The sequence below is a fragment of the Lontra canadensis genome, unplaced genomic scaffold (assembly GCF_010015895.1).
Source record: "Lontra canadensis isolate GAN:19392208 unplaced genomic scaffold, GSC_riverotter_1.0 scaffold21, whole genome shotgun sequence".
Lineage (NCBI taxonomy): Eukaryota > Metazoa > Chordata > Mammalia > Carnivora > Mustelidae > Lontra > Lontra canadensis.
Window position 1 is genome coordinate 142951 of NW_022631015.1, and position 14690 is coordinate 157640.

Sequence of the window (14690 nt, forward strand, 5' to 3'; positions counted from 1 at the left end):
GTTTATTGGTAAGACTCCCAGTCAACAGTAGGTGATTAGTAGTTAAGTTTTGGGGAAGTCAGAAGTTATTCATGGATTCTCAGCTTATGTGGGGAGTTGATGTCCCACCCCTCATTGTTCAAGGGTCAACTGTAATTATTAACAGAGTCTCTTTTCCTTCTCACAAGTGTCCCCTTTTGGTCACTATATTCTGTTGTCTCTCGGCTTGGCAACCTTCCCAACCCAGCACAGAAGCTAGCCCTAGACCTAGTATTACTGAGCTCCATCAGACTGCCTGGATAGTGCCACAGTGCATTCTCCCTTTGGTGACTTGTACAGATGCCATTAATTTTTAGCACAGAAGCTGTTTGTCAGGAAGATGCTCTAAGAAATCTGCACACGTGAAGAATATTACAACATGCTGCTTTCAGCTTTCTTGGTGGAAGTGAATAAAAAATAGGGAGTGTGAAGCAGATGAAGCTGAGTGGGGATGTGGGATGGTAGTGCTGACAGGAGGGTGTCACCAGGGCACCAGGGGTCTGCAGTGGCAGTATGCTCTATGCACTTGGAAATCGTGTCAGGTGATGTAACTTCCAAAGCAGTGTCTGTATTTGAATTTAAGACCTGTCATACAAATTAGTCGCAGGACAAGAATTAGCTTTGTATTTTGCAAAGGGGGGGTTGCTTGTGAAAAACCCAGCCCCTTGTTCTTATCTCAGATCTACTAAATCATTCTATGTGGGAGCTGGGGCTAGGGCTTATTCAGAAATCTGAATTTTTTTTTAAGATTTTACTTATTTATTTGACAGAGAGAGAGATCACAAGTAGGCAGAACAGCAGGCAGAGAGAGAGAGAGGGAAGCAGGCTCCCCGCTGAGCAGAGAGCCCGATGTGGGAGTCGATCCCAGGACCCTGAGACCATGACCTGAGCCGAAGGCAGAGGTTTAACCCACTGAGCCACCCAGGTGCCCCAGAAATCTGAATTTTTTTAAAAGATTTTATTTATTTCACAGACAGAGATTACAAGTAGGCAGAGAGGCAGGCAGAGAGAGAGGAGGGGAAGCAGGCTCCCTACTGAGCAGAGAGCCCGATGTGGGGCTTGATCCCAGGACCTTGGGATCATGACCTGAGCTAAAGGCAGAGGCTTTAACCCACTGAGCCACCCGGGCTCCCCAGAAATCTGAATTTTTAACAGCTTCTGGTGATTCTGATGGATTGACTTGAGAACCACTGCCTCAGGAAAAGTAGACATTTTGAATCAAATTGTATGTTCTTATTAACTTGTGCATTTGGGCAGTTCATTCATTCATTTAGTAATTCTTTATTGAATACTAATCGTGAGCAAAGCCCTGGGTCAGGAGCTAGGTATACAGCAGCAAGTGACAGGATGTGTTTGCTGTCCAAACAGCTTTTCAGTGTAGCAGAGGAGACAGCTTCACCTAGCAATACCCCTGTGACATATCTCTGCAAGGGGAGTACTGAGGACTGTGGGTGCTGAAGCCAGGGTCTACCGCAGAGCCTGGGCTCAGGACAGGCCTCTTCAGGGTGTGAGTCAGATCTAGGACCTGAAGGTTGAGAGGAGAGTAGGAACATAGATACTGGACATGGGAACAGCATGCATAAAGGCCTCAGCAAAGGGAGGTTTGCTGGAGTTGTGGGTTAAGTGGTGGATGCTGACGTGAGAAAAGGTGGAGTCAAAGGGGAAGGGTAGGCAAGAGATGTGGAGGGCTGGAGGCCCTTGGGTTTCAGACTAGACTCTCAGAATGCCAATGAGCACTGAAGGGCTTACATGTAGATCTTTTGGGGAATTCTGGTCTTCAAAGTCCCATGAGTTCATGGGCACCAATGTGCAACCATTCACATGCTATTTGAGCAGGCTTCCTAGTGGCCATGGGCAGGCCAAAGCCCTGGAGACAAGGACGCTGGGTCCTGTTAGCTATCTGGGAAGGTGCTGAGAAGTGGGTGTGGCAGGCAACAGGCCTGGGATGTCCTCCCACTGCTCTGGTGAGGGCCTATGTGTACAAAACCCTATCAGTTTCAGGTCTGTTACACTAACATCTGATCTGTGTCTCTTCTAGATCCTGCCTGGCCTATACATTGGCAACTTCAAAGGTGAGTTGTCTTTCTTATTACTGTGGTAAAATATGCGTAATATAAAATGTGCCATTTATGCCATTTTTAAGTGTACATTTCAGGTAGCATTAAGTACATTCACATTGCTGTGCAACCATCCATCTCTAGAACTCTTTTGTCATTCCAAACCGAAACTCTGTGCCCATTAAACACTATTCCCTTTCCCCCAGTCCTTAGAAATACCATTCCATTTTCTGTTTCTGTGGATTTGACTGCTTAGGTACTTCACATGAGTGCTGTGGTACTTCACATGAGTGGTCTTGCATTTGGCTGATTTCACTGATCATAAAGTTGATTCATATGGTAGTATGTGTCAGAATGTATTTACTCTTTAAGGAGATGTGTGTATATATATATATAATATATATATTAAAATTATATATATAATTAAAATATATTAAAAATTATATATATATACATATATATATATATATATATATATATATAATTTTTCCCTTCATCTGCTGATGGACATTTTGCACTACTTCCACCAAGGGTGGAATCAAGCATGATTTGAGTCAAGGTATTGACTCAGTTTATGCAAAGTCTAATCTGGACATAGCCACCACTTTTGTCCACGCCTCTTGCTGGGCCCTTATACTTGTGCCTAACCTCTCAACTAATGGAGGTGTGTATACTTAACAGGATGGGATAGACTTAGGAAACTTGTAAGGCTGCAAGGCTGGTGACAGCCAACCATTCTCATAAGCATCTGAAGTTCCTCCCTCCTAGAACAAGAAAGAACACACTCTGTCTGTTTGCAGGTAGCTCCTTAAAATTGAGTTCAGGTTCAAACTGACTAAAAACAGTCTCTTTTTTCCCAATATATTTTAAATTACTTTAATGTCATAGTAAATTAGCCATTTAGATAATTACTAAAATATGCACAAAGGAGCATCTTTCATAGTCAGATGATGACTGTATCTACAAATCATTCAACTGTGCGATCCCACCACTGTGTATCTATTTTCCTGTGCCTCTGTGTCAGGTTTTCTTCCCCCAAACAATTCTGAACTGGTAAAAAAAAAAAAAAAACTATAGCATGCTATGTTTACTTCTCAGAACCCTCAAAAAAGAGACACCTTTGTAAAGTAAATTGTGCTAAAATAGAGTATGAGAAACTAAGACATACATAGGAACAGCCCAGAAAATTTCAGGTTCTATACCCATTGATTAACAAAAATGCCCCAGGACAATGTTTATTTCCTCCTCCTCTCTTCCCCTAAATGCCTTTTGCTTCTAGTTCTGTTAATTGGCCTCAGAGAGAATTAAGCATAGGGAGCTGACAGCTGCTAATTGCTGCTAGAACATTTTAAAAATAGTACTAGAGTTCCTAAATTAGTAAGCTTTATAGTTCTGAAAAAGCAACAAGTGCTTTGTGGTAGGTAGGCAGTAGCTCTGGACTGCATTAAGGAGCAACTATCTTTTGGGGTTTTGTAGGGAGTTATTAACTGCTTTAATGAAGACAGGAAAATGTCTTTATGTTTGAGAACAGAGTTTAGGATAAATTCCTAGAAATAGAATTGCTACATGAAAGTGTTTACAAATAAAAAATTGTAATGCTTGCCAACCAAATTCAGTACTTCTACCAACAGTTTATGAGAATTTTATCCTTATTCATAGTAGGTTACTTTCTTCTAGAAAGTCATGTGTGCACAATTTTAAGGCACATTTTAAATCTTTTTGTACTAAAATCTATACCTATCCAAAAATAAAAAATAAAAATAAATAAAATCTATATCTATCTTCATTGGGGAGGTATGTGCTATGGTTGAAAAAAAATAAGTTTAAAAAATCTATAGCTATTTTCAAAGTATTCAATGACATGGGAATCCTTCACGTTTCTGGATTCTTGCTGTGGGTTTTACCTGTTAGAGAGGGCTACACTATCCCATACCTCTTCTTGTTGAGATGCTTAATTTTTTTTTTTTGGTCATCTTCAGTTATTCTGAGTTATATCTGGCTGTGTTTTATTCACTCATCAATTCACCAAACATTTATTAACCACTAACCAGGTGGAAGGCTTATTTAAAGCAAAGGAATAATAGTGTAGTGAATTGACAAGAAGCTGGAAAGAAGCATTGCTCTCCATAGAGTTGCCTGTGAATTAACTCATTCATTCCAGAAAGTTGTTGCAGTGTGCTGGGAGTATGATGTGTATATACATTTCGGTTTTCTGTGGTTCGGAGTTAGGAAGAGCGGGAACAGAACAGGGGAGCACGTCTTACTGTGAAGAAAAGCTATGAGGCAGTCTGCCTTGGAATCTGGTAATCCCCCACTGTCCATGAGCCATATGTTACCCTCAGACAGGGTAACAGCCTGGACATGAGAGGGGCTGTGGTGAGGATGAACCGGACAGTGTAGCCAGTGCACTCAGTTCAGTGTCTGGCACATGACTGGTCAACCAGTGTCTGGTTCTCCTCACCCTCTCACCCTCTCTATCTGTGAACTAGGAATCACACACCTACTTCAGGCTGTTGTGGAAGAGAGCTAGATACTCACAGCGCCCATGCCATACTGGGTATGCAGTAGGTGCTGATCATCATTAGCTAGCAAGTATGGAAGACTGAGGTGAAAGGATCATGACTGCTCCTGGAAAGTGAATCCAGCTGTCATATGTGCTTTAGCACGATGTCTCATTTAGTAATTTACTTTTCTTTTTCAATTACAAACAATATGTGCCTATTGCAACACAATAACCAGTACAAAAATGTATAAAGAAAAATTAATGGAATTTTTTTTAACTTTCTGAGAGATCTTCATTTTTGTATGGTGCGGACTGGCACTGTTACCAAGGCCTTGGTTCTGGTGGATATGGTCTCAATCCAATCATTGAGTAGTCTCCAGTCCTATCTCCTTCCTCCCCTCCCCCACCTCTCTCTCCTCCTCTTTTGCCTCTCCTTTCTCCCTCCCTGCCTTCCTTCCTTCCAGTGGGGATCCTTTACATGTCACTATGCAACTTTCTTTCTTTCTTTTTTTTTTTTTAACTTGCAATGAATCACAAAGCACTTTCCAACACCAGGTCCTGGTGTTTCTTCCACCTAGAGAAAAACTCACAAACCAACTCAGGTTCTGGAGTCTAGTCTTTGATGAGTCTCTCAGTTGAGGTGCCTTAACTTGCAGCTGGCTCTGCCCGGAAGCCAGAAGGGAAGGTGGGAGTGGAAGCTTGAAGGCAGCTCCATCCCAGACCAAGAGGGGTCAGTTATCTGCTGCTTCATAACTTGGCAGATCCCAAAATGGATGTGAGCTGACGGAAGAAGCCCTCATTGAAGATGTCCACAAATTCTAGAAATTTGAGAAACAAATCTCACACCATGTGTGTGTACTGGTTATGTACATAGAGACATGTTTGAGGTCTCAGAGCTTTTGTTCTGTCTGCCAGTGACAATGGTCATGGTTCCCAGTGGTGGTTCCCCAGTTGTTAAGATAAGACTGACCTGGTGAACTACTGAACACTGATCTCTGGTAGTCTGCTGTTAACTTTGCCCAAGAGAACTGCATTGTGAATGGTGAACATTAGGTGGTGGAACAAGAGCTAGAATTCAGATGTCTTTGTAGTAAGCACATATTTGGAAACATGCAGAGGTGATGGAGATTGAAGCCCATACTGCAGCGTTGAGACTTAATCTGGTCCCAATGATAATAATATTAATGATGGCAATGATAACATTTACTACAGGTGAGCCAAGCACTATTGTAAGCATTTTATTTCATTTAGTATTTCCAATATTAGCCCTTTAAGATGGTACTAAGGGCTAGTACTAGCCCTTTAAGATGGTACTCTTACCATTTTCCCACATTAAAGGTGAGAAGAGTGAGGCACAGAAAAACTTGTCCAAGGTTGGCACCAATAAATATCAGAGCCCACCATTTTGTACAGAAGGAAACAGGTAGGAGCTGCCCATTTTGGCCCCTATCCCAGGTTGGAAATATACCCACCTAAAGGTTGAACACAGTAACAGCTAATTTACAATTCTAGAAGTTATAGTTATGTACAATAATTAGTAACTCTAGGATTCATTAATTTCACAGTGGAATCAAGCATAATTGAAAAACAGATCAGAATCACTTACCTACCACTGAGCAGATTCTCAATTTGGGAAGCAAAAGTTTTTTGAGAAAAGACTCAGAACATGGCTTGGGGTTCAGGGTCAGAACAGAGAGAATTAGGTCCTTTTAAAATAGAGACCTTCCTTCTCTTTCCTCCCTCTCTCATCCTGCATGATCATGCTTTTGAGTCCACAAATCAGTGTAACAAGGTGCTGTGATATTGGAAAGGCATTACCAAAGAAGTTCTTTCCTTCCAAATATCTGTTTTTTTCAGAGCGCTTATATTGATGGCACTGTTTTCTAGTGTTTCTTCAAATACACTTCTGTTAATTTTGTTTAGAGACAATTCTGCTTGACTTTGTTGGACTAGCATATTTGCCATGGCCACTCTGGCATTTCACACATCTTAGCACTGGTTACCCCTGTACATCTTCTGTATCAGAATAAGATCTAGAGCACTAATTCCCCTTCCTAAGGAAGCCTGTGGCTGCCACTTTGCCTTTTGAAGACAGTATCTTCCAGGAATCCACTTGCTCTCTTAGCAAGGTCCTATCAGTGATGGATGGGGTCTTCCACGGAGGGAACATGTCACAGCAAAGGAGAAAGTTCAGGTAGGTGTTTCTATTTCAGTGCTCCCACTGTATAAAAATGACATTTGCTTCTTCTAAAGGGCATGTGAGGCCTTAGGAGAGTAGACAGAGGCAGGCAGCAAGAGAGGGCAGGAGTCCAGGGGCCAGAGGAAATGTTGGTGGAAAGAGAAAAGAGTACAGTTAGCTGTTTTACCGATGAAGGAGTTGAATATTTTACTTATTAGTGTAATTCAGTTGAGTTTTATAGTGGTTTTTTTAAATTTTTCTTTTCCTGGTTATGAAAGGAATGTAGGCTCATCAGTTAAAATAAAATGAAAATTTTAAAAATCCAAATGTGATAGAAATATGTTAAATAGAGTGAAAATTCCCCAAACTGACATCCCAATATAACCATGGCCAGTGTATATTCTTCTAGATTTTTTCCATGTGAATTCTAATTTGTAATCTTCTTGTTGGTTTGTTAATAGTGTTGCATTAGTAATATTGCATTTGTAATTGCAAGAGGCTGTGAGTTGTTTTTTGACTTAGAAGTGGCATCAAAATGCCATGGTGGGGAAGGGGCACCATTGGCACCCAGTCATAGTTCATGCCCTGAGGGCCCTGCAGAGCTCCATGTGTACAGTGCACATAGTCTTCTGGGGTTCTTTTTTAAATGTGGGTTCTGATCATGTAGATATGTAGGGGGTCTGGGAGTCTGCATTTCCAGTAGGCTCCTGGGTAATGCCATGATGCTGCTTGGCAGACCCTGGTTTGAGCAGCAAAGGACTAAGTTCCACCCCTTTGATTTGTGTACGAAGAGAGCTGGTGTGAAACCTCCAGGCTTGTTCACATGCATGTGAGTAAGCTGATAACCCCATGTCTTACAGCTGCATTCACAGCTTGTTACCTTAGTGCTGGTGGTTATAGGCAGTCATCCAGAACTGTCAATAATTTGTAGTCCTAAAGAATAAGAAGTCCAATGGTATCATCCCAAAATGTTGATTAAGTGCTTTATGTATGCTCAAGTAGTTAGATACCATGCTTATGGGATAGGGTAATCCCAGGTGGCATATCAGTATACACAGCCCTGTGATAAAATAGAAAGGAGCATAGAGCAAAAGGAACATTGTCCAAGAGTTGCTTCTGTTTTCTTTGGAACCCTACAGTCTGTTGTCTCATTTATGATCTCATTCCATATTCAAAAATGTACACTTTTATTACCAAACCACTTTTTTTGTTTATTTTTAATCTGTGTTATAAAAGTATATTTATGAGGTGCTGAAAATGTTTTAAAGTTCGAGTGCAGTGATGGTTAAACAACTCTGAATATACTAAAAAAAGTTGAATCATACTCTTTAAAAGGCTGAATTTATGGTATGTAAATTATCTCAAAGCTGTTTATAAAAAAGGAAAAAGTATATTTAAAACAGATCTATTTTTTTAATTTCATTTATTTATTTGACAAAGAGGGAGATATCACAGGTAGGCAGAGAGGCAGGCAGAGAGAGAGGGGGAAGCAGGCTCCCTGTCGAGCAGAGAGCCTGATGGGGGGCTCAATCCCAGGACCCTGGGATCACGACCCGAGCCAAAGGCAGAGGCTTAACCCACTGAGTCACCCAGGCGCCCCCCAGATCTTTTTATTTTTTAAAGATTTTATTTAAAGATTTAAAGATTATTTATTTATTTGTGAGAGAGGGAGCATAAGCAGGGGAAGTAGTCTCCCTGCTGAGCAAGGAGTCCAATGCCGGACTCAATCTCAGGACCCGGGGATCATGACCTGAACAGAAGGTAGACACTTAACCGACTGAGCCACCCAGGAGTCCCTATTTATTTATTTATTTATAGATTTTATTTATTTATTTGACAGAGATCACAAGTAGGCATAGAGGCAGGCAGAGAGAGAGAGGAGGAAGCAGGCTCCCTGCCAAATACAGAGCCCGATGTGGGGCTTGATCCCAGGACTGTGGGATAATGACCTGAGCCAAAGGCAGAGGCTTAACCCACTGAGCCACCCAGCGCCCCAGGAGTCCCTCTTTAAACAGATCTTTAAAATTCAAATCTTGGGCAGGGTCAGAATCCAGAAGATTCTGTCCTGGAGTGTCAGGAGACTGGTTTGGAGCCCTTGACTTGCTGCTCCTCCTTGAACCATTTGCTGCTATGGCTCGTCTGCACTCCACTGTGAACACTGAAAGCTCCAGCTTGATCTTGCTTCTCCACTTGGCTAAAACATACATACTGGTGGGAATTGGGAAAACTGCCTTTTGGTGAGACTGTGGAAGCTGGCTGCCAGTGGGATCCTAAATGATTCTTGTTCCTGTTCAGTTCCCACTTACAGACGCCAAAACTTGTGATAGTTGTGGGGCAGAGGGGGCTGGGCGGTGTTTGGAATTGAGTCTTATACGTGTTATGTCAATGGCTGCTAAGCACATCCCAATTTAAAGCTTGGGATGGTTGGAACTGTAAGAAAGTCTTAAAACCAACATTTTAATATTACTTTTAAAGACTTTTTTTCTGAGCTTACAGTAGTACATGTTTATTGCAGAACATTTAGGAAAGTTTTTCAGTCTTTGGATGATCATCAAAGCTTCTCAAAATTGTAGATTCCTCTTAGGGTCATGAGATCTAGCCCAGGATCATCTGGCTCTGTGTTCAACAGAGAGTCTGCTTATCTTCCTCTCCCCCTTCCTAAGTAAATAAATAAACAAATAAACAATATTTTATTTATTTATTTATTTATTAAGGTTTTATTTACTGGACACAGAGAGAGAGATTACAAGAGAGGCAGGCAGAGAGAGAGGCAGAAGCAGGCTCCCCGCCCAGCAGAGAGACCAATGCGGGGCTTGATCCCAGGACCCTGAGATCATGACCTGAGTCGAAGGCAGAGGATTAACCCACTGAGCCACCCAGGCTCCCCGTAAACAATATTTTAAAAAACAACAACAACAACTGCAGATTCCTTGCCTTGCCATAGATCTTGAACTAAGTTGGAGCTTCAACTTAGTTCATAGGCATGTTAAACTTTCAGAACCTCTTGTGTTACATATATATATATATATTTAAAAATTTTTAAAGCTCTTGTAATTCCATCTTTTTAAGATTATCACTATTGGAGCTAATTCCCTATAGCAGTATTTCCTCTGTATGTGTGTTTGTCTTTATTATGTTTTTATACATTGAGTTCATATTGTATTTATAGTTTGATTCATGCTTTTACACCCTGCTTAACATTATATCCTAAGCATTTTCCCATGTCATTAATATTCTCTAGAAACATGATAAATAAATATTTCACTCAGTTCATTTTACCCTGTATCATTTAAAAAAGTTTGTCCCAGATTAGGACAAGGGCATGCAGGGAGCCTTTTCTTGCTGGACTCCTGTTTTGTAGATTAACAGAAGGGTTTCAAGTTGAGGATACTTATTCAGTCTTTCTCATGCAGCATTAGGTAGGAGCACTAGAAGGGAATGTAAATTTGGTGTCTCCTTAGTTTTATATGCAGATAATTAAATAGCTAACTGATAACTTATTCTGTTTGGGATTTCCAGAAAATGTTCCATTTTTATTTTTGCCTTGAAGGTGAATCATAGATGTTATAAACCACAGTCTAATCTGCGTTTAAGCCCATCCCTGCCTTTGACATGAGGGTGGATAGTAAGTGGATCTTTTGTATGTGATTTTAACTTAAATTATTGATCATTAATAACAAATGACAACTACAAAATGACCTTATAAGTTCACTTTCTTTAAAGAGCAACAATCATGATTATAATGTTTATTAATCTAAATACATTTCTAGTTTTAAGTGGACCACTTCATATCCAAAAAATCTGACAATCAGAAATAAATTTAGTTATCTGCGTAATACATTAAAGCAATAGTCTGAAATTCCCTAGGTCTAGGTTTTTCTGGGTATGGTCAGTTTTGAGGTTTCAAGAAAGAAATATGCAAGGCAAAAAAAAAAAATATGCAAGGCATTTTGTATTTTTTCCTAGCTAAACATTGTAAATAATTCACTTGCAGTGAAGAATAAAATGATCATCTTCTTTCTTCTATGACAGACGCCAGAGATGCAGAGCAACTGAGTAAGAACAAGGTGACACATATTCTGTCTGTCCATGATAGTGCCAGGCCTCTGTTGGAGGTAAGAGAGAGCTACGTGCATGTGTCTTTGTATTCCCTGGGAGTGCGTAAAACATTAGCAAAGGCAACCATGTTCTCTCTGACATCAGTGTGCCCCTGTTAATGCTATGTACCTGTGGCCATATTAATTTTGTTTCCAGGTCGTATTAATTTTGTTTCCAGGTCATAATTTTGTGTCTGTGCCCTGTCTGTGGCATGGTGGAAGAGTGTATTCTTTCTCTGATTATTCTCTTGCTACGTTGTTAGTTTGGCTTTCTTGGCTAAATGCCAAAAGAATAAGCTGATGCTGCATTTACTTCTGGATTTTAAGGATGTTTAAAACTTATTTGCATTCCCTTCAATATTATCCCTGGTTTTAGAATCCAAAAGAATTCAGGTTCTTCATTTCTTGATTCTTTTTTTTTCCATTGAAGCTCAATTATATACCATTTGCATTTAAAGACAAAAAAACAATAGAAGATAAATTGTCCTTGGAGAGTTCCAGGGCTTCTGATACAGAGGCTATCTGTGTAGAAGCTATTGTTAAGGTTTAAGTTTTCAAGTAAACAGGGTGTGTCTGCCTGTACACTAATTCCAAAAACATTTTCAATTTTATGCTAATGAACGGTTTGAGCTGTTGGCCAGGAGTAATCTATTTCTGTTTATTAGCCTCGACAGAGCCCAAGTTACCTTTTTTAAGAAAATAATATGTGTGTGGTTGGGGTACATATGTGTTCTTCTGTTTTAGGGTGGGGTTTTAGGAGGGGAGGTGTGACTGGTTCTAGAAGAAATAATCCTAGTTCAAGCTGTTTTCATTTAAATTCATATTATGCAAGAGTAGATAGTATACTTTGCATTTTAAATTTATCTATTTTCCTTAGCCATTAGAATTGCCGGCTTTCAGTTATTGTAAAAGAAATGGGAACATGGATTAATAAGTGATTCTATTAAATGTTAATAGTACCAGAGAGCCATAGGTGGTGAAGAAACCTCCGTTCACTTCTCCAGACCTGTGAACTCATACTTCCTTCTGTTGTTTGGGCTCTGTTTTTTGTTGTTGTTGTTGTTGTTTAAGGTGCTATAATTCGTGTGACAGAATGATTTTGTTGGAAACAGGAACAATAGCACATCATTTCTTTCCAGATTAACATTTTCTTTGAAAATGGCTACTCTGTTTCTTCATCTCCATTAACAATAGTTTATATTTAAAATATAGCCAAGCTATGGCCAAGATAATAAGTTAAATGCAAAATGGTCATGATTAACTTCCTCTTTAAATCACAAGATGAGGCTTGAGGTTTCCTTTATTTTAATAAATTACATAGATGTCCTTCCCACTCTCACCCTCCAGGCCTGCCTCACTACTTCATGTTTCATTTAATGGAACACATTGCCATGTGTGAACATGGGCCGTAAATCTGTTCACATTGTAACTTCTGTTTAGATGCAAGACTTTCAGGTTTTAGAAATTAAAGGAACTCTAGTGTTTATTTGTCCAACCTCCTCCAGGTTACATGTGGGAAACAAAGACCTAGAAAGTAAAATAGGTGGGACTGTAACCCCATAAAAAGAGACATTGTATAAAAACCTCAGAGCTGTGGGAAAACTGCATTTCCCTCCTCAGTATTCCTTTTTATTCTCTCATATTTCAGTCTATAAGGACAAATTCTGCTTTGGAAAAAAAAAGAGAAACCATACCTTTCCTTCAGAGACAGCTTTTACTTAGCAACATCTTGTTGTAGTCTTTGAATGCTGTTATTACCTCAGCTTAATTATAAGTACTTTCCTGTGATTTCATATTCATTAAGAGTTAGACCATTGTTTTATAGCATAACATAGGTTAATGTTGCCCCTCTCATTTTGTTCATTTTTAAGTTCACAAATAATTCATGAATACATTCTTATAAAAAAAATTAAAATAGTACCTCTCAGATTGCAGAAGTGGGGAAAACTCAGGTACTGAAAGTCATTTGAACTCATGTGCTCACATAAGGTACTGGGGTAGAGGAGTTTTGCCAGGATCCCCGAAGTTTCAGGATGTTGTTTACTCCTCTGCCTATTCAGAAAGGCACTCTTCTATCTTAATTTTTTTTAAAGATTTTATTTATTTATTTGAGATAGAGGGAGAGTGAGAGAGAGAGAAAAAAAAAAAAGCACAAACAGGGGAAGGAGCAGGCAGAGGGAGAAGCAGACTCTCCACTGAGCAGGGAGCCCGACACGGGTCTCCCAGGACTGTGGGACCACAACCAGAGCTGAAGGCAGATGCCTGATGGACTGAGCCACCCAGGCGCCCCAGTCTTAAATTTTAAATTCAGTTCCAGAAGTCATGATCTCACCCAGCCTGAGATGAGTCAGGGATAATGTTTGGAGTTGGTAGTGAATTGAGGGATGGATTTTATTCTTCAGCAGCTCTGGGAGGAAGTAAAGCAGGGATGATGGTGAGAGGACAGATTGTGTTCAGAGCCAGGCAACTGCAATAAGCTGAACCCCAACCTGATAAGAAGCCCTAATAAAAGGTGGAAGGATAAGGGATGCTAGGACCTCCTTCATGTTCCAAGATCTTCAAAGCTCCATGCATGTTTATTGAATGGCCCCTAACTTACTCTGGGCAGCACTAGCCTGGGGCCAGGTGGGAATGGCAAGGTTGTTATCGTTTAAAATTGAAGGGTTTCAGTGCTACTTATTCCATGCAGGAGTTCTCCAAGCCCTGCTGTCAGGTAGCTGTATATTGGTCACTACACTGTAGGTACGTCTTTGGTTCATTTCCAGCAAATATCTGAATGGGTTTAAAAGCACTGGGTGCTTAGTATCAGGTATCAAAGGCTTTTGCAATCATTAGGTATGCTCTTAATCTGATGGAGGCTAAATGAGAGAGGGCAGTCATATTGTGCAATGTGGTTTCTAGAGCAGAGGTCATAGGTCAAGGGCTTCGTGAAGATTCTGAAAGGATAGATAGTTGAACAGTATGCCTGGGATATGATGCTTTTCAAAAATATAAAGAAGTTTAGGGAATTTAGCACACCATAGGCTCCTCCGGAGGATTCACAGATTTATTGACAGAATACAATCTTCCAAGTTCTGCATTGAAGACACACATTTGTCACTCTAAATAGGGAACCAGTTTGTGTGTGTGCCTGCTTATGGAACACACTACCTATTAACATCCCATGGGACTACGTTCTGCTGAATACAGTAGTGAACATTCAGATTAAGAAGAACTCAGGAAAGGGATATGCTATCCCTTAGAGTCCAGGGTGAGACTCTAGGATGAGCACTTTTTAAGAGGGGTGCTTATATAACTAGTAAACTAAGCCAACTGTGGTCAAGGAAAAGGCGCCAAACCTGATCTTATTACCAAATGAGGCTGTATAGATTAGCATAGTATAGATTGTTGTGAGAGCCCAATATTTGTAGAATGGAAGATTGCACAGTTGTTGTGCCTGTTACATCCTCTGTGGCTGTAATGATTTGTAGCCTGTTGCACTGACCAATGATGATACTATAAAGTGCACTTGCTGTGAAAAACTTCATGAACATGCTCAGTTCATCTTTAGTATGCATTTATTGATTTTACTTTGGCAGGGACTTTAAAAGAAATCGTGACTTGGTTGATTTCACTTAGATTAGATGTGATTCTCTATTATTCGGGTACTTTTTAGACAGGTTGCCCAACAGAGTGTTAGCAGGGTTTTGTATCTTTCTAGCAATCCTATAGGTGGAAAGCAATGAAAGAATAAAAGGTGCTGTTCTCAGGCCTTTGCAGTGACAGGGCCTCACCTCACCTCTGGTCATCTAGTGAAGCCAGGTGATCTTTGGTGCTTCCCAGTGGATGAGACAAGA

At 40.3% G+C, this 14690-nt stretch overlaps 1 protein-coding gene across 5 annotated transcripts in view; it reads left to right on the forward strand.

Annotated features, from left to right (window-relative positions):
- Positions 1-14690, forward strand: part of DUSP22 (dual specificity phosphatase 22) — an 81982-nt gene that overhangs the window by 13285 nt on the left and 54007 nt on the right. For 4 of the 5 annotated variants that reach the window (XM_032861429.1, XM_032861428.1, XM_032861430.1 and 1 more), the window contains 2 exons: positions 2057-2090; positions 10790-10872. In XM_032861429.1, the coding sequence (XP_032717320.1) occupies positions 2057-2090; positions 10790-10872 (117 nt within the window). Of the gene's footprint in view, positions 1-2056; positions 2091-10787; positions 10873-14690 lie in introns of those variants that run through there. The other variant, XM_032861431.1, reaches the window with a different exon arrangement.